The 27,129-nt window shown below is 46.3% G+C and overlaps 6 protein-coding genes across 6 annotated transcripts; 2 read left to right on the top strand and 4 right to left on the bottom strand.

Annotated features, from left to right (window-relative positions):
* Positions 1 to 1,489: 1,489 nt before the first annotated feature.
* On the bottom strand, positions 1,490 to 1,801 carry LOC131695964 (histone H4-like). The gene has a single exon (XM_058984494.1). The coding sequence runs from the start codon at positions 1,799 to 1,801 to the stop codon at positions 1,490 to 1,492; it is 312 nt and encodes a 103-aa protein (XP_058840477.1).
* Positions 1,802 to 3,567: 1,766 nt separating this feature from the next.
* Positions 3,568 to 3,954, bottom strand: LOC131695963 (histone H2A-like). The gene has a single exon (XM_058984493.1). The coding sequence runs from the start codon at positions 3,952 to 3,954 to the stop codon at positions 3,568 to 3,570; it is 387 nt and encodes a 128-aa protein (XP_058840476.1).
* A 389-nt stretch (positions 3,955 to 4,343) lies between these two features.
* On the top strand, positions 4,344 to 13,228 carry LOC131695877 (histone H2B-like; the record flags this gene model as incomplete). The annotated part of the gene is made up of 3 exons (XM_058984412.1): positions 4,344 to 4,621; positions 8,994 to 9,019; positions 12,843 to 13,228. Coding segments are annotated over 3 exons (690 nt in total), but the record flags the coding sequence as incomplete, so codon positions are not given.
* Positions 13,229 to 13,569: 341 nt separating this feature from the next.
* On the bottom strand, positions 13,570 to 14,865 carry LOC131695962 (histone H1A, sperm-like). The gene is made up of 2 exons (XM_058984492.1): positions 14,311 to 14,865; positions 13,570 to 13,596 (listed from the first exon to the last, which is right to left on the bottom strand). Exons 1-2 carry the CDS (start codon positions 14,863 to 14,865, stop codon positions 13,570 to 13,572), a joined length of 582 nt encoding a protein of 193 aa, XP_058840475.1.
* A 2,044-nt stretch (positions 14,866 to 16,909) lies between these two features.
* LOC131695961 (histone H4-like) lies at positions 16,910 to 17,221 on the bottom strand. Its single transcript, XM_058984491.1, has one exon. It carries the CDS (start codon positions 17,219 to 17,221, stop codon positions 16,910 to 16,912), a length of 312 nt encoding a protein of 103 aa, XP_058840474.1.
* A 715-nt stretch (positions 17,222 to 17,936) lies between these two features.
* Positions 17,937 to 26,854, top strand: LOC131695960 (uncharacterized). Its single transcript, XM_058984490.1, has 4 exons — positions 17,937 to 17,966; positions 19,725 to 20,056; positions 24,718 to 24,760; positions 26,519 to 26,854. Exons 1-4 carry the CDS (start codon positions 17,937 to 17,939, stop codon positions 26,852 to 26,854), a joined length of 741 nt encoding a protein of 246 aa, XP_058840473.1.
* The last annotated feature ends 275 nt before the right edge of the window (positions 26,855 to 27,129 follow it).

The raw sequence follows: 27,129 nt of genomic DNA, 5'->3' as shown, positions 1-27,129 counted from the left end.
TTGCTGAAAACTTTCGTTATTAAAATTACTAAAACAAAAAAAGTTAACGGGTGGCAACACAAATTTTGGATTTTTTTTCTCAACCTGTCAAAAAAAAAAGACAAACGATTCGATTGAAATTAGAAGATACGTTCTCCATTGTTGGCCAAAAATTAGTGAACATTTCAAACCGATCCGTAATTGGATGCTGTTCGGCGAAGCTTCCGTTTGATGTCGGAACAGGCGCGTAGTACGGCGTCTACGTCAACTTTGCTAATGCATTTCGTGATCTTCTACCAATCAACTTGTTTGCAATTCGTGGCTCTCAAAACGAAATCCCGAAGAAATCTGCGATTGGGCGACACTGAAGCAAATTGTGAAGCGGGTTGTGCTTTTTAGGGTACAAATGGGATCGAGTGGGTATTCGGGAACGATTGTTTTTTTTTTTTTTTTGCTTTTTTTTGCGAGGGAAGTAACTTGCTTCGTGCAAAACAAAATATTTAGCCAAAATAATTTTTTTATCAACCGGCAAGCGGCATTGAGATTGCACCGTCGAAAGGTGTTGTAAACAGTCGACGGCGCAACGTTTTCCCCTTTGAAATATTGTACCGTGCACTTTTCGCCGAGATTCTTGTGTTGCTCGTAGAACCGTACAACGCGCTCGCGAAATGCTTTCTTGTTTCGACGGCAGAGACAGACAGAGAGAAATACCTCGAAAAAAATCCAACATTTTAGTTGCGGATTTTGATTTTAGTGCTCTAATCATCAGTGTTATTTCGAATTGCTTTGGCTAACTCAAAATTCTATTATTTAGGATGTACTGATCAACTCGCTACATCGTTGTGTACATGGCTGTGAGCTGATAAACCGCACGCGTCGACCATCACACCCAGGCGCTTCAGCGCACGCATCGATGGGAACGCTTGTCCCCCGACACAGATCACAAGCTGGACTTTTTTACGGTTGCTCAATCTCTCTCTCTCTCTCTCTCTCTCTCTCTCTCTCTCTCTCTCTCTCTCTCTCTCTCTCTCTCTCTCTCTCTCTCTCTCTCTTCCTGTGTGTGTGTGTGTGTTGTAATTGCTTCCTGATTGATACAGTACTAACTCACCAGCCATCAACTTTACTTTTATCATTCAGACCAATTAAAGGTACGCAAATTCATAGGTAGACAGGTAGGTGAAAGCGTGGTAAGCTAAAACGTGCGCGCGCGAAAAAAAGAGTCGGTCGGCGGTTCGTTGCTATCGAGAAACGAGCCGTTTTGTCCCATGATACGCAAGCTCAGGAGAAAGAAAAAGGAAATGCATATATGAAAAAAGGGAAACCCAGCGACTGAGCGCGTTGTAGTGTTACGACGGTCTCTCGCATATCCATCAAAATCGCACATTAAACAGTACGCCCCTGCAACGTGGATGAAAATTATGAAGGATACATTTCAAACTAATTCTTTTTTCTAAACATTTGGTGGCCCTGAAAAGGGCCTTTTGTGTTGTCGTGAACGTCGTGGTAGGGCTTAACCACCAAAACCGTACAATGTGCGTCCCTGGCGTTTAAGCGCATAGACGACATCCATCGCAGTGACGGTCTTCCGTTTGGCATGTTCAGTGTACGTCACAGCGTCCCGGATAACGTTTTCCAGAAAAATCTTCAGCACACCACGGGTTTCCTCGTATATCAAACCGGAGATTCGCTTCACTCCTCCACGTCGAGCCAGACGACGAATGGCGGGTTTGGTGATGCCCTGGATATTGTCACGAAGCACCTTGCGGTGCCGCTTAGCGCCTCCCTTGCCGAGCCCTTTGCCTCCTTTGCCACGGCCAGTCATCTTCTTGGTTGTTGTAGGTAATAACTTAGTAGGCTAGCGCAGCACACCTGCAGCAGCGAGATTCCAATACCGAATGTTGCAATTCGGCCCATTGAGTAGCGCTTTTATACTGATGCACACACATTCTCAGTCGCCGCCGCATAGGAAGATTACCATGGCTGCTATCTATATGCTTACTCGTGATGTGTTGGTTTGAAGGGGAAATAGCGCGAACACGAAGTTCACTGTTGCCACTGTTTTAGTAGCTTGGGATTGCCGAAATCTGCTTTATCCGGACTAATGCTGACATGGTAGCATTTTCCCTGGAAAACGATTGCCCAGAAATTGATTCTCCTGAAAAAGAAAGAAAGAAAAAGTAAATCGAAAAACAAACGGGTTTTTTTTTTAACTTATAAAGATTTTCTATACATCCGTCTACATGGTACGTTATATTGGCTTCTATGGTACTTAAATATCGATATCTGATACTGATCTATGATGGAACAAATTGTTACTGATGAACAAACTATTTCTGTTTGATATTCTTCTACTGTTGGAATTTTATTGATTTCTAGGCGATTTTTTTTGCTCATACATAGTTTTTCTTTTTAGGAATATTTTTTTGCAAATCTAATGAAAAGCTGAAAAAATCAAGTCTGGCAACACTGGCTCCGGAATGGAAATGGTGGGGGAAGTATAGTAGCCGAATCGAACCGTATACAGAACGAAAAGGCACATGGCACGTACACGAGCGAGACAGGCGATAGTAGTGTTTATTCGCGACTATAAAAAAAATCGGTCGGTCTGTTTTGGTCATCATTCGTCGTTTGAACAGCATCACAGTGGTATCAGTAGTAGAGCAGAATTTTCGCGCCATGGCCCGTACGAAACAGACCGCCCGCAAGTCCACCGGAGGGAAAGCTCCCCGCAAACAGTTGGCAACGAAGGCTGCCCGTAAAAGTGCCCCAGCTACGGGTGGCGTTAAGAAGCCCCATCGCTACAGACCAGGAACTGTCGCGCTGCGAGAAATTCGTCGCTATCAGAAGTCGACAGAGCTACTAATCCGCAAGCTGCCCTTCCAGCGTCTGGTTCGTGAGATCGCGCAGGACTTCAAAACCGATCTGCGCTTCCAGAGCTCAGCCGTCATGGCCCTTCAAGAAGCCAGCGAGGCTTACCTGGTTGGTTTGTTCGAGGATACCAATCTGTGCGCTATCCATGCCAAGCGAGTGACCATCATGCCGAAAGACATCCAACTGGCTCGCCGGATCCGTGGGGAGCGGGCCTAAATTTGGTGTGTGCCCATCACCCCCCAGAACGAAACAGCAACAAACGGTCCTTTTCAGGACCACAACCAATCATATTTTACTAAGAATTATTAGCAGAAATTTTCCGTTTCCCTCCAAAAATGCTCAGGCGGGTGGCTGTGTGTGTTTGTTAGACAGCACGCCGATGGGGGATTTTTTGCCAGCAGCACCACCTCGTACCGATCGACAGTAGTAGCGTGTGAAAAACAAGACCCATTGAGGGAAATCTTGCGCGGCCGATTTGTGATTTAGCACCAAATCGATGAGTGAACTTTTGAGAGATTGGGTGAAATCGTCAATGCCATGATATGAGGGAAACTATTATTAAGCGTCTGACGAGCATTGCAAAAAAAAAAAACTTGTGCAATGCTCACAGAAATGTACGTTGATGATTATCGGAGTGAAAATCAAATTAACTCTTTTTATCAGAAGAAAATAGTCGCCCTGAAAAGGGCGGTTTTTACGGCTAGAAAGGAGCGGGATTTAAGTTGCTGCGGAGGCCCTCTTTTCAGTCTTCTTCGGCAGCAGTGCGGCCTGTATGTTAGGCAACACGCCACCCTGAGCAATGGTCACACCGGAGAGCAGTTTGTTCAGCTCTTCGTCATTTCGAATGGCCAGCTGCAGATGACGGGGGATGATTCTGGTCTTTTTGTTATCGCGAGCAGCGTTTCCTGCCAGCTCCAGTACTTCGGCGGCAAGATATTCCATCACAGCTGCCAAGTAGACGGGTGCTCCGGCACCGACACGTTCAGCATAATTTCCCTTCCTCAGCAGACGGTGAATTCGGCCAACAGGGAACTGGAGACCGGCACGAACTGAGCGGGATTTTGGCTTTCCCTTCACTTTTCCTCCTTTACCGCGTGCAGACATTGTTGTAGGTTTATCGCTGTGCGCGTTCGTGTGTAGTCACGTAGACAATACGAGTAACACTGATGCCACTCGCGCACACAGCACCCCTTGTTATGCATTCGCTTCATTGCACATCGTTCGCCAAAGGGGCGGAGTAGCGAACGAACGAAACGCGCTAAACACAAAAAAGGACGAACCTTCGTCTCGCTACACGATCGTATATAAGCGATATGTAGTGATTTTTGCTACCAATCAGTCAGCGCAGTTCGCATCGAGAGCGTTAACAGCAGCACAACCACGTCGTTACTATGGCACCGAAAGCCAGCGGAAAGGCTGTGAAAAAATCCGGCGGCGGCGGTGGCAAGGCACAGAAGAACATCGCCACAAAAGCAGGAGGAGGAGAGAAGAAGAAGCGAAAGCAACGGCGCAAGGAAAGCTACGCTATCTACATCTACAAGGTGCTGAAGCAGGTCCATCCGGACACCGGTGTCTCGTCGAAGGCGATGAGCATCATGAATAGCTTCGTGAACGACATCTTCGAGCGTATTGCTAACGAAGCATCTCGTCTGGCCCATTACAACCGACGGTCGACGATCACCTCCCGCGAGGTACAGACCGCCGTTCGTTTGCTGTTACCGGGAGAGCTGGCGAAACATGCCGTATCGGAAGGTACCAAGGCCGTTACCAAGTATACCAGCTCGAAGTAAACGTGTCGCCCGCCCCGCCGCCGGATGTCACACACCACCACCCCATCGTCATCGGCCCTTTTCAGGGCCACCAAAACACGTTCTGGTAAAGAGTTGAATTGAAATGTGTACACATAGTTTATATAAACATTAGTTGTTGTTGTTTGTTTGTTTGTTTGTTTCATTAGAGCAAAAACGTCGTTGTCATTTTTGTTTCTCTGTCCATTTTTCAAATCATCACCAAATCAATTGCTGTAGTTTGTGGAAGTAGTCTTTCCCCTTACCGCTAGTTGATTGTTTTTGTTAAGACGGAAAACGGTCTTTTTTCTACCCCTTTATCGTCTATATTCTACTCAGTCAGTCTAAAACAGCCCCTGCGTATGAAAATTCTGCCGCAAAAAGAACACATTTCTGGATCATACTTGTTAATACAATGCACTTCCCAGCCTTCAAACTTCTGATCTGCGTTGAACGTTAATAATTAAATACCCAACACAATTCATAATCGCAAAGTTGAACAATACAATACGTTCGTCAATTTAGGCTAAAAAATCGGTAATTATCGTTCGTTCGTTTGTTTATTGTGCCAGCCAATTTTTCTCTGTTTTATTATAGCCAAAATAAGCGCGTTGTTTGCTAATCAGAGTAATATTATACTTGCTCTGTTTGTTTGTTTGTTTGTTAAGGCAACAGAAAACCACGGCCTACTATTAATTTACCTGTACGTACGTACGTTTATCTGAGCAAGAAACCGCGCCTATTTACTATAGTGATTTGTTTAATCAAACTAACGACGACTGATTTATCTTGCCAATCGGCAGCCAGTTGAATGCGGGTGTGTGCGCGCGCTGCTGCTCAAGCTAGAAAACTCATGGGGGGAACGGAGCATTAACGGAAAATAAGCATCAATCAATTCTTTACAATTTTGTTAGTCCTGAAAAGGACTGTTGTTTTGGGGGGACGCGCACGTTGTCGGGAATTTACTTCTTGCCGGCGGTGACCTTCTTCGGGGCGGTGGCGGCCTTCTTTGGCTTAGGTGCCCTCGGCTTGTTCGCTGCAGCCTTCGATGGTTTGGTGGCTTTCTGTTTAGTGGCAGCCGTTACCGCCTTTGCAGGGGCAGCAGCTTTCGCTTTCTTCGTAGCCGATTTCTTAGCGGCCGGGATCGCCGCCTTTGGCTTGCTGGTCTTCTCACCACCACCAGCCGGCGGATTTTTCTTCTCCCCGGATTTAGTAGCCGATTTCTTCGGTTTTTTCGCTGCACCCGATGGTGGTTTCTTATCGCCAGCCGGTTTCTTTGCTTCGACCGTCACCTTAAACGATCCGGAAGCACCGGTACCCTTGGTCTGGGTGATGTTTCCCTTCTCGACACCCGTTTTCAAAGCCTTCCGGATAAACGGAGCCAGCCTGGCGACGTCACACATGTAGTTGGCGGCGATGTACTTTTTGATCGCCTGCAGTGATGATCCGCTCCGTTCCTTCAGGGTCCGGATGGCAGCCAGAACCATCTCACTCACTGGTGGATGGGTTGAAGATTTTTTCGGTTTCTTGGCGTCACTCTTGCTAGCCTTGGCCGCCTGCTTCGGTGGCGCTTTGGCGGCTGGCGGAGAGGCGACGACGGCAGGGGCCGTAGCAGCAACGTCGATAGCAGTTTCAGCCATTGCGCGTTCGTTTGGTTTGGTTTTCTTCCACACACACAGTTGTAGACGACGAGTCGATGGATGCACGATGATGCAAGTCTGCGAATATGATAACCGGGGGTCCGGTGTCTGTTGTTTAGGATCGTATTCATCGGCTCTGTTTGGGAACGCGTAGATGACGGTTGGAAGTTACTATTCGATCGGTGCCGGTAAAATTTTACGGACTGTTGTTTTAAATCAACCAAAATCGAATTACTGCTTGTGAAAAGTACACTGGAAGTTTGCATTCAATTTACTGCACTGTCCGCACCGTCCAAACTAACACCCGCTGAACATTCTGTTTTAAGCGTATGGCCGAATATTATCAAATCATGTATCCGACTATGGCGGCACGTGCAAACTGAATTGTGGAAAATAGGTTAATTTGAACCTTCTAGCAATTGGAAAACCTTTTCGGTGCTATCCAATCGAAAGAAAACTTCTCTCTATATAAAATTATTTCATTTTTGTACATATTTGCTCGAGCGGAAGTGCTCGTAATTTGGCGACCTGCGGAAAACGTTTCGGTCGGCTGGTCCTTTGCTGAAAACTTTCGTTATTAAAATTACTAAAACAAAAAAAGTTAACGGGTGGCAACACAAATTTTGGATTTTTTTTCTCAACCTGTCAAAAAAAAAAGACAAACGATTCGATTGAAATTAGAAGATACGTTCTCCATTGTTGGCCAAAAATTAGTGAACATTTCAAACCGATCCGTAATTGGATGCTGTTCGGCGAAGCTTCCGTTTGATGTCGGAACAGGCGCGTAGTACGGCGTCTACGTCAACTTTGCTAATGCATTTCGTGATCTTCTACCAATCAACTTGTTTGCAATTCGTGGCTCTCAAAACGAAATCCCGAAGAAATCTGCGATTGGGCGACACTGAAGCAAATTGTGAAGCGGGTTGTGCTTTTTAGGGTACAAATGGGATCGAGTGGGTATTCGGGAACGATTGTTTTTTTTTTTTTTTTGCTTTTTTTTGCGAGGGAAGTAACTTGCTTCGTGCAAAACAAAATATTTAGCCAAAATAATTTTTTTATCAACCGGCAAGCGGCATTGAGATTGCACCGTCGAAAGGTGTTGTAAACAGTCGACGGCGCAACGTTTTCCCCTTTGAAATATTGTACCGTGCACTTTTCGCCGAGATTCTTGTGTTGCTCGTAGAACCGTACAACGCGCTCGCGAAATGCTTTCTTGTTTCGACGGCAGAGACAGACAGAGAGAAATACCTCGAAAAAAATCCAACATTTTAGTTGCGGATTTTTATTTTAGTGCTCTAATCATCAGTGTTATTTCGAATTGCTTTGGCTAACTCAAAATTCTATTATTTAGGATGTACTGATCAACTCGCTACATCGTTGTGTACATGGCTGTGAGCTGATAAACCGCACGCGTCGACCATCACACCCAGGCGCTTCAGCGCACGCATCGATGGGAACGCTTGTCCCCCGACACAGATCACAAGCTGGACTTTTTTACGGTTGCTCAATCTCTCTCTCTCTCTCTCTCTCTCTCTCTCTCTCTCTCTCTCTCTCTCTCTCTCTCTCTCTCTCTCTCTCTCTCTCTCTCTCTCTCTCTCTTCCTGTGTGTGTGTGTGTGTTGTAATTGCTTCCTGATTGATACAGTACTAACTCACCAGCCATCAACTTTACTTTTATCATTCAGACCAATTAAAGGTACGCAAATTCATAGGTAGACAGGTAGGTGAAAGCGTGGTAAGCTAAAACGTGCGCGCGCGAAAAAAAGAGTCGGTCGGCGGTTCGTTGCTATCGAGAAACGAGCCGTTTTGTCCCATGATACGCAAGCTCAGGAGAAAGAAAAAGGAAATGCATATATGAAAAAAGGGAAACCCAGCGACTGAGCGCGTTGTAGTGTTACGACGGTCTCTCGCATATCCATCAAAATCGCACATTAAACAGTACGCCCCTGCAACGTGGATGAAAATTATGAAGGATACATTTCAAACTAATTCTTTTTTCTAAACATTTGGTGGCCCTGAAAAGGGCCTTTTGTGTTGTCGTGAACGTCGTGGTAGGGCTTAACCACCAAAACCGTACAATGTGCGTCCCTGGCGTTTAAGCGCATAGACGACATCCATCGCAGTGACGGTCTTCCGTTTGGCATGTTCAGTGTACGTCACAGCGTCCCGGATAACGTTTTCCAGAAAAATCTTCAGCACACCACGGGTTTCCTCGTATATCAAACCGGAGATTCGCTTCACTCCTCCACGTCGAGCCAGACGACGAATGGCGGGTTTGGTGATGCCCTGGATATTGTCACGAAGCACCTTGCGGTGCCGCTTAGCGCCTCCCTTGCCGAGCCCTTTGCCTCCTTTGCCACGGCCAGTCATCTTCTTGGTTGTTGTAGGTAATAACTTAGTAGGCTAGCGCAGCACACCTGCAGCAGCGAGATTCCAATACCGAATGTTGCAATTCGGCCATTGAGTAGCGCTTTTATACTGAATGCACACACATTCTCAGTCGCCGCCGCATAGGAAGATTACCATGGCTGCTATCTATATGCTTACTCGTGATGTGTTGGTTTGAAGGGGAAATAGCGCGAACACGAAGTTCACTGTTGCCACTGTTTTTAGTAGCTTGGGATTGCCGAAATCTGCTTTATCCGGACTAATGCTGACATGGTAGCATTTTCCCTGGAAAACGATTGCCCAGAAATTGATTCTCCTGAAAAAGAAAGAAAGAAAAAAATCGAAAAACAAACGGGTTTTTTTTTTAACTTATAAAGATTTTCTATACATCCGTCTACATGGTACGTTATATTGGCTTCTATGGTACTTAAATATCGATATCTGATACTGATCTATGATGGAACAAATTGTTACTGATGAACAAACTATTTCTGTTTGATATTCTTCTACTGTTGGAATTTTATTGATTTCTAGGCGATTTTTTTTTTGCTCATACATAGTTTTTCTTTTTAGGAATATTTTTTTGCAAATCTAATGAAAAGCTGAAAAAATCAAGTCTGGCAACACTGGCTCCGGAATGGAAATGGTGGGGGAAGTATAGTAGCCGAATCGAACCGTATACAGAACGAAAAGGCACATGGCACGTACACGAGCGAGACAGGCGATAGTAGTGTTTATTCGCGACTATAAAAAAAATCGGTCGGTCTGTTTTGGTCATCTGCCATCGGTAATCATTTCGTGCGCTCACATGAACTCGGCAATAGCATCCAAAGTCCATTCGAAACGCGGGTATTGAATAAAGTTCGCGCCCTAGATCAGTCAGTAGGTGGTGTTCCCCAGAATCAAATAGTGACAGTTGAACAAGTTCGCTCGGCAATCAAGAACACCAAAAATATGAAAGCTCCCGGGTTCGATGGAATATTCAATCTGACCCTAAAAAATCTGAGTATCAGAACGCTCACTCTCTTGACCAGCATATTCAACAAGTGTCTGGAGCTTCGCTACTTTCCTTCCATTTGGAAGCTGGCTAAAATCACACCGATCCTCAAACCTGGGAAAGATCCCACAATATCTTCGAGCTACCGACCTATCAGCCTGCTGTCGTCTCTGAGCAAGATTTATGAAAAGCTTCTTCTTGATCGCATCCTGGAATACGTGAGCAGTAACAACATACTTCTACCCGAACAATTTGGCTTCAGGAGGGGCCACTCGACGACTCACCAACTGATGAGAGTTGTCAACATAATTAAGAAGAACAAAGTCGTCTCCAAATCCACTGCAATGGCACTGCTCGACGTCGAGAAGGCGTTCGATAACGTGTGGCACGACGGGTTAATCTACAAGCTCAGCGAGTTCAACGTCCCAGTATACTTAACGCAAACCATCCGCAACTACCTACGAGATAGATCGTTCAAGGTTTCACTCCAGGGAGCAGTATCGGAAACGTTCCAAATCCCAGCTGGAGTGCCCCAAGGCAGTCTCCTCGGGCCTATCCTGTACAGCATATACACGTCGGATATCCCTCCCCTCCCCGATGGCTGCTGGCTGTCATTGTTTGCGGACGATACCGCCATACTGGTGAAGGGCAGAAAAGTGAACGAGCTCAGGAGCAAGCTACAGCGGTGTTTGGATATCTTTGTCGAATACACGAGCAACTGGAAAATACAACTAAACCTGCCCAAGACTCAAACGATCATCTTCAAGCACCGGCAAACTACCAAACTGGATCCCCCTAGTAACTGCAAAGTGACGCTTGGAGGCACGCCAATCGACTGGTCCTCAGAAGTAATCTATCTAGGTCTCCTAATAGACTCTAAAATCCTCTTTCGTCAGCACGTAGAAAAAGTTCAAGCTAAGTGTTCCCTACTAGTTAAATGCCTTTATCCACTCATCAATCGACGCTCCAAGCTCTCCGAACGAAACAAGTTGGCAGTATTCAAGCAGATCATCGCTCCCGTCATGGACTACGCTAGCCCAGTATGGCAAACATGTGCTCCTACCCACAAGAAAAAACTACAAGTGCTCCAAAACAAGACTCTGAAAATGATACTGAACCTTCCGTTCGATTCCCGGACCACCCTTGTCCATAGCTTGGCAAATGTAAATACCGTAGCACAAAGAATAACCACAAACACTAGCAAATTTCAGGCAAAATGCCGGAACTCCGAATATATGCTTATAAGCACTCTCTTCTAGGTTAAGTTGTAAATAGTGTACATAGTAGGTTAAGGTTAGGTTATAAAATTAAAACAAAGAAACAAATTCCGTTACATCCGGTAAATAAAAGTACCAAATTTATACTACGAATGAGAAACACAAAAAAAAAAAACAAGAAGATATGCACAAAGTTGAAGAGAAAATTCTGTATCACTTAAGAGATAAATTACATGTACTACAAGAAAACAAATTTAAAGAAATAAAGTCAATTTAACTGTTAAAAAAAAAAAACTGTTTTGGTCATCATTCGTCGTTTGAACAGCATCACAGTGGTATCAGTAGTAGAGCAGAATTTTCGCGCCATGGCCCGTACGAAACAGACCGCCCGCAAGTCCACCGGAGGGAAAGCTCCCCGCAAACAGTTGGCAACGAAGGCTGCCCGTAAAAGTGCCCCAGCTACGGGTGGCGTTAAGAAGCCCCATCGCTACAGACCAGGAACTGTCGCGCTGCGAGAAATTCGTCGCTATCAGAAGTCGACAGAGCTACTAATCCGCAAGCTGCCCTTCCAGCGTCTGGTTCGTGAGATCGCGCAGGACTTCAAAACCGATCTGCGCTTCCAGAGCTCAGCCGTCATGGCCCTTCAAGAAGCCAGCGAGGCTTACCTGGTTGGTTTGTTCGAGGATACCAATCTGTGCGCTATCCATGCCAAGCGAGTGACCATCATGCCGAAAGACATCCAACTGGCTCGCCGGATCCGTGGGGAGCGGGCCTAAATTTGGTGTGTGCCCATCACCCCCCAGAACGAAACAGCAACAAACGGTCCTTTTCAGGACCACAACCAATCATATTTTACTAAGAATTATTAGCAGAAATTTTCCGTTTCCCTCCAAAAATGCTCAGGCGGGTGGCTGTGTGTGTTTGTTAGACAGCACGCCGATGGGGGATTTTTTGCCAGCAGCACCACCTCGTACCGATCGACAGTAGTAGCGTGTGAAAAACAAGACCCATTGAGGGAAATCTTGCGCGGCCGATTTGTGATTTAGCACCAAATCGATGAGTGAACTTTTGAGAGATTGGGTGAAATCGTCAATGCCATGATATGAGGGAAACTATTATTAAGCGTCTGACGAGCATTGCAAAAAAAAAAAACTTGTGCAATGCTCACAGAAATGTACGTTGATGATTATCGGAGTGAAAATCAAATTAACTCTTTTTATCAGAAGAAAATAGTCGCCCTGAAAAGGGCGGTTTTTACGGCTAGAAAGGAGCGGGATTTAAGTTGCTGCGGAGGCCCTCTTTTCAGTCTTCTTCGGCAGCAGTACGGCCTGTATGTTAGGCAACACGCCACCCTGAGCAATGGTCACACCGGAGAGCAGTTTGTTCAGCTCTTCGTCATTTCGAATGGCCAGCTGCAGATGACGGGGGATGATTCTGGTCTTTTTGTTATCGCGAGCAGCGTTTCCTGCCAGCTCCAGTACTTCGGCGGCAAGATATTCCATCACAGCTGCCAAGTAGACGGGTGCTCCGGCACCGACACGTTCAGCATAATTTCCCTTCCTCAGCAGACGGTGAATTCGGCCAACAGGGAACTGGAGACCGGCACGAACTGAGCGGGATTTTGGCTTTCCCTTCACTTTTCCTCCTTTACCGCGTGCAGACATTGTTGTAGGTTTATCGCTGTGCGCGTTCGTGTGTAGTCACGTAGACAATACGAGTAACACTGATGCCACTCGCGCACACAGCACCCCTTGTTATGCATTCGCTTCATTGCACATCGTTCGCCAAAGGGGCGGAGTAGCGAACGAACGAAACGCGCTAAACACAAAAAAGGACGAACCTTCGTCTCGCTACACGATCGTATATAAGCGATATGTAGTGATTTTTGCTACCAATCAGTCAGCGCAGTTCGCATCGAGAGCGTTAACAGCAGCACAACCACGTCGTTACTATGGCACCGAAAGCCAGCGGAAAGGCTGTGAAAAAATCCGGCGGCGGCGGTGGCAAGGCACAGAAGAACATCGCCACAAAAGCAGGAGGAGGAGAGAAGAAGAAGCGAAAGCAACGGCGCAAGGAAAGCTACGCTATCTACATCTACAAGGTGCTGAAGCAGGTCCATCCGGACACCGGTGTCTCGTCGAAGGCGATGAGCATCATGAATAGCTTCGTGAACGACATCTTCGAGCGTATTGCTAACGAAGCATCTCGTCTGGCCCATTACAACCGACGGTCGACGATCACCTCCCGCGAGGTACAGACCGCCGTTCGTTTGCTGTTACCGGGAGAGCTGGCGAAACATGCCGTATCGGAAGGTACCAAGGCCGTTACCAAGTATACCAGCTCGAAGTAAACGTGTCGCCCGCCCCGCCGCCGGATGTCACACACCACCACCCCATCGTCATCGGCCCTTTTCAGGGCCACCAAAACACGTTCTGGTAAAGAGTTGAATTGAAATGTGTACACATAGTTTATATAAACATTAGTTGTTGTTGTTTGTTTGTTTGTTTGTTTCATTAGAGCAAAAACGTCGTTGTCATTTTTGTTTCTCTGTCCATTTTTCAAATCATCACCAAATCAATTGCTGTAGTTTGTGGAAGTAGTCTTTCCCCTTACCGCTAGTTGATTGTTTTTGTTAAGACGGAAAACGGTCTTTTTTCTACCCCTTTATCGTCTATATTCTACTCAGTCAGTCTAAAACAGCCCCTGCGTATGAAAATTCTGCCGCAAAAAGAACACATTTCTGGATCATACTTGTTAATACAATGCACTTCCCAGCCTTCAAACTTCTGATCTGCGTTGAACGTTAATAATTAAATACCCAACACAATTCATAATCGCAAAGTTGAACAATACAATACGTTCGTCAATTTAGGCTAAAAAATCGGTAATTATCGTTCGTTCGTTTGTTTATTGTGCCAGCCAATTTTTCTCTGTTTTATTATAGCCAAAATAAGCGCGTTGTTTGCTAATCAGAGTAATATTATACTTGCTCTGTTTGTTTGTTTGTTTGTTAAGGCAACAGAAAACCACGGCCTACTATTAATTTACCTGTACGTACGTACGTTTATCTGAGCAAGAAACCGCGCCTATTTACTATAGTGATTTGTTTAATCAAACTAACGACGACTGATTTATCTTGCCAATCGGCAGCCAGTTGAATGCGGGTGTGTGCGCGCGCTGCTGCTCAAGCTAGAAAACTCATGGGGGGAACGGAGCATTAACGGAAAATAAGCATCAATCAATTCTTTACAATTTTGTTAGTCCTGAAAAGGACTGTTGTTTTGGGGGGACGCGCACGTTGTCGGGAATTTACTTCTTGCCGGCGGTGACCTTCTTCGGGGCGGTGGCGGCCTTCTTTGGCTTAGGTGCCCTCGGCTTGTTCGCTGCAGCCTTCGATGGTTTGGTGGCTTTCTGTTTAGTGGCAGCCGTTACCGCCTTTGCAGGGGCAGCAGCTTTCGCTTTCTTCGTAGCCGATTTCTTAGCGGCCGGGATCGCCGCCTTTGGCTTGCTGGTCTTCTCACCACCACCAGCCGGCGGATTTTTCTTCTCCCCGGATTTAGTAGCCGATTTCTTCGGTTTTTTCGCTGCACCCGATGGTGGTTTCTTATCGCCAGCCGGTTTCTTTGCTTCGACCGTCACCTTAAACGATCCGGAAGCACCGGTACCCTTGGTCTGGGTGATGTTTCCCTTCTCGACACCCGTTTTCAAAGCCTTCCGGATAAACGGAGCCAGCCTGGCGACGTCACACATGTAGTTGGCGGCGATGTACTTTTTGATCGCCTGCAGTGATGATCCGCTCCGTTCCTTCAGGGTCCGGATGGCAGCCAGAACCATCTCACTCACTGGTGGATGGGTTGAAGATTTTTTCGGTTTCTTGGCGTCACTCTTGCTAGCCTTGGCCGCCTGCTTCGGTGGCGCTTTGGCGGCTGGCGGAGAGGCGACGACGGCAGGGGCCGTAGCAGCAACGTCGATAGCAGTTTCAGCCATTGCGCGTTCGTTTGGTTTGGTTTTCTTCCACACACACAGTTGTAGACGACGAGTCGATGGATGCACGATGATGCAAGTCTGCGAATATGATAACCGGGGGTCCGGTGTCTGTTGTTTAGGATCGTATTCATCGGCTCTGTTTGGGAACGCGTAGATGACGGTTGGAAGTTACTATTCGATCGGTGCCGGTAAAATTTTACGGACTGTTGTTTTAAATCAACCAAAATCGAATTACTGCTTGTGAAAAGTACACTGGAAGTTTGCATTCAATTTACTGCACTGTCCGCACCGTCCAAACTAACACCCGCTGAACATTCTGTTTTAAGCGTATGGCCGAATATTATCAAATCATGTATCCGACTATGGCGGCACGTGCAAACTGAATTGTGGAAAATAGGTTAATTTGAACCTTCTAGCAATTGGAAAACCTTTTCGGTGCTATCCAATCGAAAGAAAACTTCTCTCTATATAAAATTATTTCATTTTTGTACATATTTGCTCGAGCGGAAGTGCTCGTAATTTGGCGACCTGCGGAAAACGTTTCGGTCGGCTGGTCCTTTGCTGAAAACTTTCGTTATTAAAATTACTAAAACAAAAAAAGTTAACGGGTGGCAACACAAATTTTGGATTTTTTTTCTCAACCTGTCAAAAAAAAAAGACAAACGATTCGATTGAAATTAGAAGATACGTTCTCCATTGTTGGCCAAAAATTAGTGAACATTTCAAACCGATCCGTAATTGGATGCTGTTCGGCGAAGCTTCCGTTTGATGTCGGAACAGGCGCGTAGTACGGCGTCTACGTCAACTTTGCTAATGCATTTCGTGATCTTCTACCAATCAACTTGTTTGCAATTCGTGGCTCTCAAAACGAAATCCCGAAGAAATCTGCGATTGGGCGACACTGAAGCAAATTGTGAAGCGGGTTGTGCTTTTTAGGGTACAAATGGGATCGAGTGGGTATTCGGGAACGATTGTTTTTTTTTTTTTTTTGCTTTTTTTTGCGAGGGAAGTAACTTGCTTCGTGCAAAACAAAATATTTAGCCAAAATAATTTTTTTATCAACCGGCAAGCGGCATTGAGATTGCACCGTCGAAAGGTGTTGTAAACAGTCGACGGCGCAACGTTTTCCCCTTTGAAATATTGTACCGTGCACTTTTCGCCGAGATTCTTGTGTTGCTCGTAGAACCGTACAACGCGCTCGCGAAATGCTTTCTTGTTTCGACGGCAGAGACAGACAGAGAGAAATACCTCGAAAAAAATCCAACATTTTAGTTGCGGATTTTGATTTTAGTGCTCTAATCATCAGTGTTATTTCGAATTGCTTTGGCTAACTCAAAATTCTATTATTTAGGATGTACTGATCAACTCGCTACATCGTTGTGTACATGGCTGTGAGCTGATAAACCGCACGCGTCGACCATCACACCCAGGCGCTTCAGCGCACGCATCGATGGGAACGCTTGTCCCCCGACACAGATCACAAGCTGGACTTTTTTACGGTTGCTCAATCTCTCTCTCTCTCTCTCTCTCTCTCTCTCTCTCTCTCTCTCTCTCTCTCTCTCTCTCTCTCTCTCTCTCTCTCTCTCTCCTGTGTGTGTGTGTGTGTTGTAATTGCTTCCTGATTGATACAGTACTAACTCACCAGCCATCAACTTTACTTTTATCATTCAGACCAATTAAAGGTACGCAAATTCATAGGTAGACAGGTAGGTGAAAGCGTGGTAAGCTAAAACGTGCGCGCGCGAAAAAAAGAGTCGGTCGGCGGTTCGTTGCTATCGAGAAACGAGCCGTTTTGTCCCATGATACGCAAGCTCAGGAGAAAGAAAAAGGAAATGCATATATGAAAAAAGGGAAACCCAGCGACTGAGCGCGTTGTAGTGTTACGACGGTCTCTCGCATATCCATCAAAATCGCACATTAAACAGTACGCCCCTGCAACGTGGATGAAAATTATGAAGGATACATTTCAAACTAATTCTTTTTTCTAAACATTTGGTGGCCCTGAAAAGGGCCTTTTGTGTTGTCGTGAACGTCGTGGTAGGGCTTAACCACCAAAACCGTACAATGTGCGTCCCTGGCGTTTAAGCGCATAGACGACATCCATCGCAGTGACGGTCTTCCGTTTGGCATGTTCAGTGTACGTCACAGCGTCCCGGATAACGTTTTCCAGAAAAATCTTCAGCACACCACGGGTTTCCTCGTATATCAAACCGGAGATTCGCTTCACTCCTCCACGTCGAGCCAGACGACGAATGGCGGGTTTGGTGATGCCCTGGATATTGTCACGAAGCACCTTGCGGTGCCGCTTAGCGCCTCCCTTGCCGAGCCCTTTGCCTCCTTTGCCACGGCCAGTCATCTTCTTGGTTGTTGTAGGTAATAACTTAGTAGGCTAGCGCAGCACACCTGCAGCAGCGAGATTCCAATACCGAATGTTGCAATTCGGCCCATTGAGTAGCGCTTTTATACTGATGCACACACATTCTCAGTCGCCGCCGCATAGGAAGATTACCATGGCTGCTATCTATATGCTTACTCGTGATGTGTTGGTTTGAAGGGGAAATAGCGCGAACACGAAGTTCACTGTTGCCACTGTTTTAGTAGCTTGGGATTGCCGAAATCTGCTTTATCCGGACTAATGCTGACATGGTAGCATTTTCCCTGGAAAACGATTGCCCAGAAATTGATTCTCCTGAAAAAGAAAGAAAGAAAAAGTAAATCGAAAAACAAACGGGTTTTTTTTTTAACTTATAAAGATTTTCTATACATCCGTCTACATGGTACGTTATATTGGCTTCTATGGTACTTAAATATCGATATCTGATACTGATCTATGATGGAACAAATTGTTACTGATGAACAAACTATTTCTGTTTGATATTCTTCTACTGTTGGAATTTTATTGATTTCTAGGCGATTTTTTTTGCTCATACATAGTTTTTCTTTTTAGGAATATTTTTTTGCAAATCTAATGAAAAGCTGAAAAAATCAAGTCTGGCAACACTGGCTCCGGAATGGAAATGGTGGGGGAAGTATAGTAGCCGAATCGAACCGTATACAGAACGAAAAGGCACATGGCACGTACACGAGCGAGACAGGCGATAGTAGTGTTTATTCGCGACTATAAAAAAAATCGGTCGGTCTGTTTTGGTCATCATTCGTCGTTTGAACAGCATCACAGTGGTATCAGTAGTAGAGCAGAATTTTCGCGCCATGGCCCGTACGAAACAGACCGCCCGCAAGTCCACCGGAGGGAAAGCTCCCCGCAAACAGTTGGCAACGAAGGCTGCCCGTAAAAGTGCCCCAGCTACGGGTGGCGTTAAGAAGCCCCATCGCTACAGACCAGGAACTGTCGCGCTGCGAGAAATTCGTCGCTATCAGAAGTCGACAGAGCTACTAATCCGCAAGCTGCCCTTCCAGCGTCTGGTTCGTGAGATCGCGCAGGACTTCAAAACCGATCTGCGCTTCCAGAGCTCAGCCGTCATGGCCCTTCAAGAAGCCAGCGAGGCTTACCTGGTTGGTTTGTTCGAGGATACCAATCTGTGCGCTATCCATGCCAAGCGAGTGACCATCATGCCGAAAGACATCCAACTGGCTCGCCGGATCCGTGGGGAGCGGGCCTAAATTTGGTGTGTGCCCATCACCCCCCAGAACGAAACAGCAACAAACGGTCCTTTTCAGGACCACAACCAATCATATTTTACTAAGAATTATTAGCAGAAATTTTCCGTTTCCCTCCAAAAATGCTCAGGCGGGTGGCTGTGTGTGTTTGTTAGACAGCACGCCGATGGGGGATTTTTTGCCAGCAGCACCACCTCGTACCGATCGACAGTAGTAGCGTGTGAAAAACAAGACCCATTGAGGGAAATCTTGCGCGGCCGATTTGTGATTTAGCACCAAATCGATGAGTGAACTTTTGAGAGATTGGGTGAAATCGTCAATGCCATGATATGAGGGAAACTATTATTAAGCGTCTGACGAGCATTGCAAAAAAAAAAAACTTGTGCAATGCTCACAGAAATGTACGTTGATGATTATCGGAGTGAAAATCAAATTAACTCTTTTTATCAGAAGAAAATAGTCGCCCTGAAAAGGGCGGTTTTTACGGCTAGAAAGGAGCGGGATTTAAGTTGCTGCGGAGGCCCTCTTTTCAGTCTTCTTCGGCAGCAGTGCGGCCTGTATGTTAGGCAACACGCCACCCTGAGCAATGGTCACACCGGAGAGCAGTTTGTTCAGCTCTTCGTCATTTCGAATGGCCAGCTGCAGATGACGGGGGATGATTCTGGTCTTTTTGTTATCGCGAGCAGCGTTTCCTGCCAGCTCCAGTACTTCGGCGGCAAGATATTCCATCACAGCTGCCAAGTAGACGGGTGCTCCGGCACCGACACGTTCAGCATAATTTCCCTTCCTCAGCAGACGGTGAATTCGGCCAACAGGGAACTGGAGACCGGCACGAACTGAGCGGGATTTTGGCTTTCCCTTCACTTTTCCTCCTTTACCGCGTGCAGACATTGTTGTAGGTTTATCGCTGTGCGCGTTCGTGTGTAGTCACGTAGACAATACGAGTAACACTGATGCCACTCGCGCACACAGCACCCCTTGTTATGCATTCGCTTCATTGCACATCGTTCGCCAAAGGGGCGGAGTAGCGAACGAACGAAACGCGCTAAACACAAAAAAGGACGAACCTTCGTCTCGCTACACGATCGTATATAAGCGATATGTAGTGATTTTTGCTACCAATCAGTCAGCGCAGTTCGCATCGAGAGCGTTAACAGCAGCACAACCACGTCGTTACTATGGCACCGAAAGCCAGCGGAAAGGCTGTGAAAAAATCCGGCGGCGGCGGTGGCAAGGCACAGAAGAACATCGCCACAAAAGCAGGAGGAGGAGAGAAGAAGAAGCGAAAGCAACGGCGCAAGGAAAGCTACGCTATCTACATCTACAAGGTGCTGAAGCAGGTCCATCCGGACACCGGTGTCTCGTCGAAGGCGATGAGCATCATGAATAGCTTCGTGAACGACATCTTCGAGCGTATTGCTAACGAAGCATCTCGTCTGGCCCATTACAACCGACGGTCGACGATCACCTCCCGCGAGGTACAGACCGCCGTTCGTTTGCTGTTACCGGGAGAGCTGGCGAAACATGCCGTATCGGAAGGTACCAAGGCCGTTACCAAGTATACCAGCTCGAAGTAAACGTGTCGCCCGCCCCGCCGCCGGATGTCACACACCACCACCCCATCGTCATCGGCCCTTTTCAGGGCCACCAAAACACGTTCTGGTAAAGAGTTGAATTGAAATGTGTACACATAGTTTATATAAACATTAGTTGTTGTTGTTTGTTTGTTTGTTTGTTTCATTAGAGCAAAAACGTCGTTGTCATTTTTGTTTCTCTGTCCATTTTTCAAATCATCACCAAATCAATTGCTGTAGTTTGTGGAAGTAGTCTTTCCCCTTACCGCTAGTTGATTGTTTTTGTTAAGACGGAAAACGGTCTTTTTTCTACCCCTTTATCGTCTATATTCTACTCAGTCAGTCTAAAACAGCCCCTGCGTATGAAAATTCTGCCGCAAAAAGAACACATTTCTGGATCATACTTGTTAATACAATGCACTTCCCAGCCTTCAAACTTCTGATCTGCGTTGAACGTTAATAATTAAATACCCAACACAATTCATAATCGCAAAGTTGAACAATACAATACGTTCGTCAATTTAGGCTAAAAAATCGGTAATTATCGTTCGTTCGTTTGTTTATTGTGCCAGCCAATTTTTCTCTGTTTTATTATAGCCAAAATAAGCGCGTTGTTTGCTAATCAGAGTAATATTATACTTGCTCTGTTTGTTTGTTTGTTTGTTAAGGCAACAGAAAACCACGGCCTACTATTAATTTACCTGTACGTACGTACGTTTATCTGAGCAAGAAACCGCGCCTATTTACTATAGTGATTTGTTTAATCAAACTAACGACGACTGATTTATCTTGCCAATCGGCAGCCAGTTGAATGCGGGTGTGTGCGCGCGCTGCTGCTCAAGCTAGAAAACTCATGGGGGGAACGGAGCATTAACGGAAAATAAGCATCAATCAATTCTTTACAATTTTGTTAGTCCTGAAAAGGACTGTTGTTTTGGGGGGACGCGCACGTTGTCGGGAATTTACTTCTTGCCGGCGGTGACCTTCTTCGGGGCGGTGGCGGCCTTCTTTGGCTTAGGTGCCCTCGGCTTGTTCGCTGCAGCCTTCGATGGTTTGGTGGCTTTCTGTTTAGTGGCAGCCGTTACCGCCTTTGCAGGGGCAGCAGCTTTCGCTTTCTTCGTAGCCGATTTCTTAGCGGCCGGGATCGCCGCCTTTGGCTTGCTGGTCTTCTCACCACCACCAGCCGGCGGATTTTTCTTCTCCCCGGATTTAGTAGCCGATTTCTTCGGTTTTTTCGCTGCACCCGATGGTGGTTTCTTATCGCCAGCCGGTTTCTTTGCTTCGACCGTCACCTTAAACGATCCGGAAGCACCGGTACCCTTGGTCTGGGTGATGTTTCCCTTCTCGACACCCGTTTTCAAAGCCTTCCGGATAAACGGAGCCAGCCTGGCGACGTCACACATGTAGTTGGCGGCGATGTACTTTTTGATCGCCTGCAGTGATGATCCGCTCCGTTCCTTCAGGGTCCGGATGGCAGCCAGAACCATCTCACTCACTGGTGGATGGGTTGAAGATTTTTTCGGTTTCTTGGCGTCACTCTTGCTAGCCTTGGCCGCCTGCTTCGGTGGCGCTTTGGCGGCTGGCGGAGAGGCGACGACGGCAGGGGCCGTAGCAGCAACGTCGATAGCAGTTTCAGCCATTGCGCGTTCGTTTGGTTTGGTTTTCTTCCACACACACAGTTGTAGACGACGAGTCGATGGATGCACGATGATGCAAGTCTGCGAATATGATAACCGGGGGTCCGGTGTCTGTTGTTTAGGATCGTATTCATCGGCTCTGTTTGGGAACGCGTAGATGACGGTTGGAAGTTACTATTCGATCGGTGCCGGTAAAATTTTACGGACTGTTGTTTTAAATCAACCAAAATCGAATTACTGCTTGTGAAAAGTACACTGGAAGTTTGCATTCAATTTACTGCACTGTCCGCACCGTCCAAACTAACACCCGCTGAACATTCTGTTTTAAGCGTATGGCCGAATATTATCAAATCATGTATCCGACTATGGCGGCACGTGCAAACTGAATTGTGGAAAATAGGTTAATTTGAACCTTCTAGCAATTGGAAAACCTTTTCGGTGCTATCCAATCGAAAGAAAACTTCTCTCTATATAAAATTATTTCATTTTTGTACATATTTGCTCGAGCGGAAGTGCTCGTAATTTGGCGACCTGCGGAAAACGTTTCGGTCGGCTGGTCCTTTGCTGAAAACTTTCGTTATTAAAATTACTAAAACAAAAAAAGTTAACGGGTGGCAACACAAATTTTGGATTTTTTTTCTCAACCTGTCAAAAAAAAAAGACAAACGATTCGATTGAAATTAGAAGATACGTTCTCCATTGTTGGCCAAAAATTAGTGAACATTTCAAACCGATCCGTAATTGGATGCTGTTCGGCGAAGCTTCCGTTTGATGTCGGAACAGGCGCGTAGTACGGCGTCTACGTCAACTTTGCTAATGCATTTCGTGATCTTCTACCAATCAACTTGTTTGCAATTCGTGGCTCTCAAAACGAAATCCCGAAGAAATCTGCGATTGGGCGACACTGAAGCAAATTGTGAAGCGGGTTGTGCTTTTTAGGGTACAAATGGGATCGAGTGGGTATTCGGGAACGATTGTTTTTTTTTTTTTTTTGCTTTTTTTTGCGAGGGAAGTAACTTGCTTCGTGCAAAACAAAATATTTAGCCAAAATAATTTTTTTATCAACCGGCAAGCGGCATTGAGATTGCACCGTCGAAAGGTGTTGTAAACAGTCGACGGCGCAACGTTTTCCCCTTTGAAATATTGTACCGTGCACTTTTCGCCGAGATTCTTGTGTTGCTCGTAGAACCGTACAACGCGCTCGCGAAATGCTTTCTTGTTTCGACGGCAGAGACAGACAGAGAGAAATACCTCGAAAAAAATCCAACATTTTAGTTGCGGATTTTGATTTTAGTGCTCTAATCATCAGTGTTATTTCGAATTGCTTTGGCTAACTCAAAATTCTATTATTTAGGATGTACTGATCAACTCGCTACATCGTTGTGTACATGGCTGTGAGCTGATAAACCGCACGCGTCGACCATCACACCCAGGCGCTTCAGCGCACGCATCGATGGGAACGCTTGTCCCCCGACACAGATCACAAGCTGGACTTTTTTACGGTTGCTCAATCTCTCTCTCTCTCTCTCTCTCTCTCTCTCTCTCTCTCTTCCTGTGTGTGTGTGTGTGTTGTAATTGCTTCCTGATTGATACAGTACTAACTCACCAGCCATCAACTTTACTTTTATCATTCAGACCAATTAAAGGTACGCAAATTCATAGGTAGACAGGTAGGTGAAAGCGTGGTAAGCTAAAACGTGCGCGCGCGAAAAAAAGAGTCGGTCGGCGGTTCGTTGCTATCGAGAAACGAGCCGTTTTGTCCCATGATACGCAAGCTCAGGAGAAAGAAAAAGGAAATGCATATATGAAAAAAGGGAAACCCAGCGACTGAGCGCGTTGTAGTGTTACGACGGTCTCTCGCATATCCATCAAAATCGCACATTAAACAGTACGCCCCTGCAACGTGGATGAAAATTATGAAGGATACATTTCAAACTAATTCTTTTTTCTAAACATTTGGTGGCCCTGAAAAGGGCCTTTTGTGTTGTCGTGAACGTCGTGGTAGGGCTTAACCACCAAAACCGTACAATGTGCGTCCCTGGCGTTTAAGCGCATAGACGACATCCATCGCAGTGACGGTCTTCCGTTTGGCATGTTCAGTGTACGTCACAGCGTCCCGGATAACGTTTTCCAGAAAAATCTTCAGCACACCACGGGTTTCCTCGTATATCAAACCGGAGATTCGCTTCACTCCTCCACGTCGAGCCAGACGACGAATGGCGGGTTTGGTGATGCCCTGGATATTGTCACGAAGCACCTTGCGGTGCCGCTTAGCGCCTCCCTTGCCGAGCCCTTTGCCTCCTTTGCCACGGCCAGTCATCTTCTTGGTTGTTGTAGGTAATAACTTAGTAGGCTAGCGCAGCACACCTGCAGCAGCGAGATTCCAATACCGAATGTTGCAATTCGGCCCATTGAGTAGCGCTTTTATACTGATGCACACACATTCTCAGTCGCCGCCGCATAGGAAGATTACCATGGCTGCTATCTATATGCTTACTCGTGATGTGTTGGTTTGAAGGGGAAATAGCGCGAACACGAAGTTCACTGTTGCCACTGTTTTAGTAGCTTGGGATTGCCGAAATCTGCTTTATCCGGACTAATGCTGACATGGTAGCATTTTCCCTGGAAAACGATTGCCCAGAAATTGATTCTCCTGAAAAAGAAAGAAAGAAAAAGTAAATCGAAAAACAAACGGGTTTTTTTTTTAACTTATAAAGATTTTCTATACATCCGTCTACATGGTACGTTATATTGGCTTCTATGGTACTTAAATATCGATATCTGATACTGATCTATGATGGAACAAATTGTTACTGATGAACAAACTATTTCTGTTTGATATTCTTCTACTGTTGGAATTTTATTGATTTCTAGGCGATTTTTTTTTGCTCATACATAGTTTTTCTTTTTAGGAATATTTTTTTGCAAATCTAATGAAAAGCTGAAAAAATCAAGTCTGGCAACACTGGCTCCGGAATGGAAATGGTGGGGGAAGTATAGTAGCCGAATCGAACCGTATACAGAACGAAAAGGCACATGGCACGTACACGAGCGAGACAGGCGATAGTAGTGTTTATTCGCGACTATAAAAAAAATCGGTCGGTCTGTTTTGGTCATCATTCGTCGTTTGAACAGCATCACAGTGGTATCAGTAGTAGAGCAGAATTTTCGCGCCATGGCCCGTACGAAACAGACCGCCCGCAAGTCCACCGGAGGGAAAGCTCCCCGCAAACAGTTGGCAACGAAGGCTGCCCGTAAAAGTGCCCCAGCTACGGGTGGCGTTAAGAAGCCCCATCGCTACAGACCAGGAACTGTCGCGCTGCGAGAAATTCGTCGCTATCAGAAGTCGACAGAGCTACTAATCCGCAAGCTGCCCTTCCAGCGTCTGGTTCGTGAGATCGCGCAGGACTTCAAAACCGATCTGCGCTTCCAGAGCTCAGCCGTCATGGCCCTTCAAGAAGCCAGCGAGGCTTACCTGGTTGGTTTGTTCGAGGATACCAATCTGTGCGCTATCCATGCCAAGCGAGTGACCATCATGCCGAAAGACATCCAACTGGCTCGCCGGATCCGTGGGGAGCGGGCCTAAATTTGGTGTGTGCCCATCACCCCCCAGAACGAAACAGCAACAAACGGTCCTTTTCAGGACCACAACCAATCATATTTTACTAAGAATTATTAGCAGAAATTTTCCGTTTCCCTCCAAAAATGCTCAGGCGGGTGGCTGTGTGTGTTTGTTAGACAGCACGCCGATGGGGGATTTTTTGCCAGCAGCACCACCTCGTACCGATCGACAGTAGTAGCGTGTGAAAAACAAGACCCATTGAGGGAAATCTTGCGCGGCCGATTTGTGATTTAGCACCAAATCGATGAGTGAACTTTTGAGAGATTGGGTGAAATCGTCAATGCCATGATATGAGGGAAACTATTATTAAGCGTCTGACGAGCATTGCAAAAAAAAAAAACTTGTGCAATGCTCACAGAAATGTACGTTGATGATTATCGGAGTGAAAATCAAATTAACTCTTTTTATCAGAAGAAAATAGTCGCCCTGAAAAGGGCGGTTTTTACGGCTAGAAAGGAGCGGGATTTAAGTTGCTGCGGAGGCCCTCTTTTCAGTCTTCTTCGGCAGCAGTACGGCCTGTATGTTAGGCAACACGCCACCCTGAGCAATGGTCACACCGGAGAGCAGTTTGTTCAGCTCTTCGTCATTTCGAATGGCCAGCTGCAGATGACGGGGGATGATTCTGGTCTTTTTGTTATCGCGAGCAGCGTTTCCTGCCAGCTCCAGTACTTCGGCGGCAAGATATTCCATCACAGCTGCCAAGTAGACGGGTGCTCCGGCACCGACACGTTCAGCATAATTTCCCTTCCTCAGCAGACGGTGAATTCGGCCAACAGGGAACTGGAGACCGGCACGAACTGAGCGGGATTTTGGCTTTCCCTTCACTTTTCCTCCTTTACCGCGTGCAGACATTGTTGTAGGTTTATCGCTGTGCGCGTTCGTGTGTAGTCACGTAGACAATACGAGTAACACTGATGCCACTCGCGCACACAGCACCCCTTGTTATGCATTCGCTTCATTGCACATCGTTCGCCAAAGGGGCGGAGTAGCGAACGAACGAAACGCGCTAAACACAAAAAAGGACGAACCTTCGTCTCGCTACACGATCGTATATAAGCGATATGTAGTGATTTTTGCTACCAATCAGTCAGCGCAGTTCGCATCGAGAGCGTTAACAGCAGCACAACCACGTCGTTACTATGGCACCGAAAGCCAGCGGAAAGGCTGTGAAAAAATCCGGCGGCGGCGGTGGCAAGGCACAGAAGAACATCGCCACAAAAGCAGGAGGAGGAGAGAAGAAGAAGCGAAAGCAACGGCGCAAGGAAAGCTACGCTATCTACATCTACAAGGTGCTGAAGCAGGTCCATCCGGACACCGGTGTCTCGTCGAAGGCGATGAGCATCATGAATAGCTTCGTGAACGACATCTTCGAGCGTATTGCTAACGAAGCATCTCGTCTGGCCCATTACAACCGACGGTCGACGATCACCTCCCGCGAGGTACAGACCGCCGTTCGTTTGCTGTTACCGGGAGAGCTGGCGAAACATGCCGTATCGGAAGGTACCAAGGCCGTTACCAAGTATACCAGCTCGAAGTAAACGTGTCGCCCGCCCCGCCGCCGGATGTCACACACCACCACCCCATCGTCATCGGCCCTTTTCAGGGCCACCAAAACACGTTCTGGTAAAGAGTTGAATTGAAATGTGTACACATAGTTTATATAAACATTAGTTGTTGTTGTTTGTTTGTTTGTTTGTTTCATTAGAGCAAAAACGTCGTTGTCATTTTTGTTTCTCTGTCCATTTTTCAAATCATCACCAAATCAATTGCTGTAGTTTGTGGAAGTAGTCTTTCCCCTTACCGCTAGTTGATT

The sequence above is a fragment of the Topomyia yanbarensis genome, unplaced genomic scaffold (genome assembly GCF_030247195.1).
Source record: "Topomyia yanbarensis strain Yona2022 unplaced genomic scaffold, ASM3024719v1 HiC_scaffold_6, whole genome shotgun sequence".
Taxonomy (NCBI): domain Eukaryota; kingdom Metazoa; phylum Arthropoda; class Insecta; order Diptera; family Culicidae; genus Topomyia; species Topomyia yanbarensis.
Note: the sequence above shows the minus strand (reverse complement) of the source record. Positions and strands in the feature narration are given on the sequence as shown.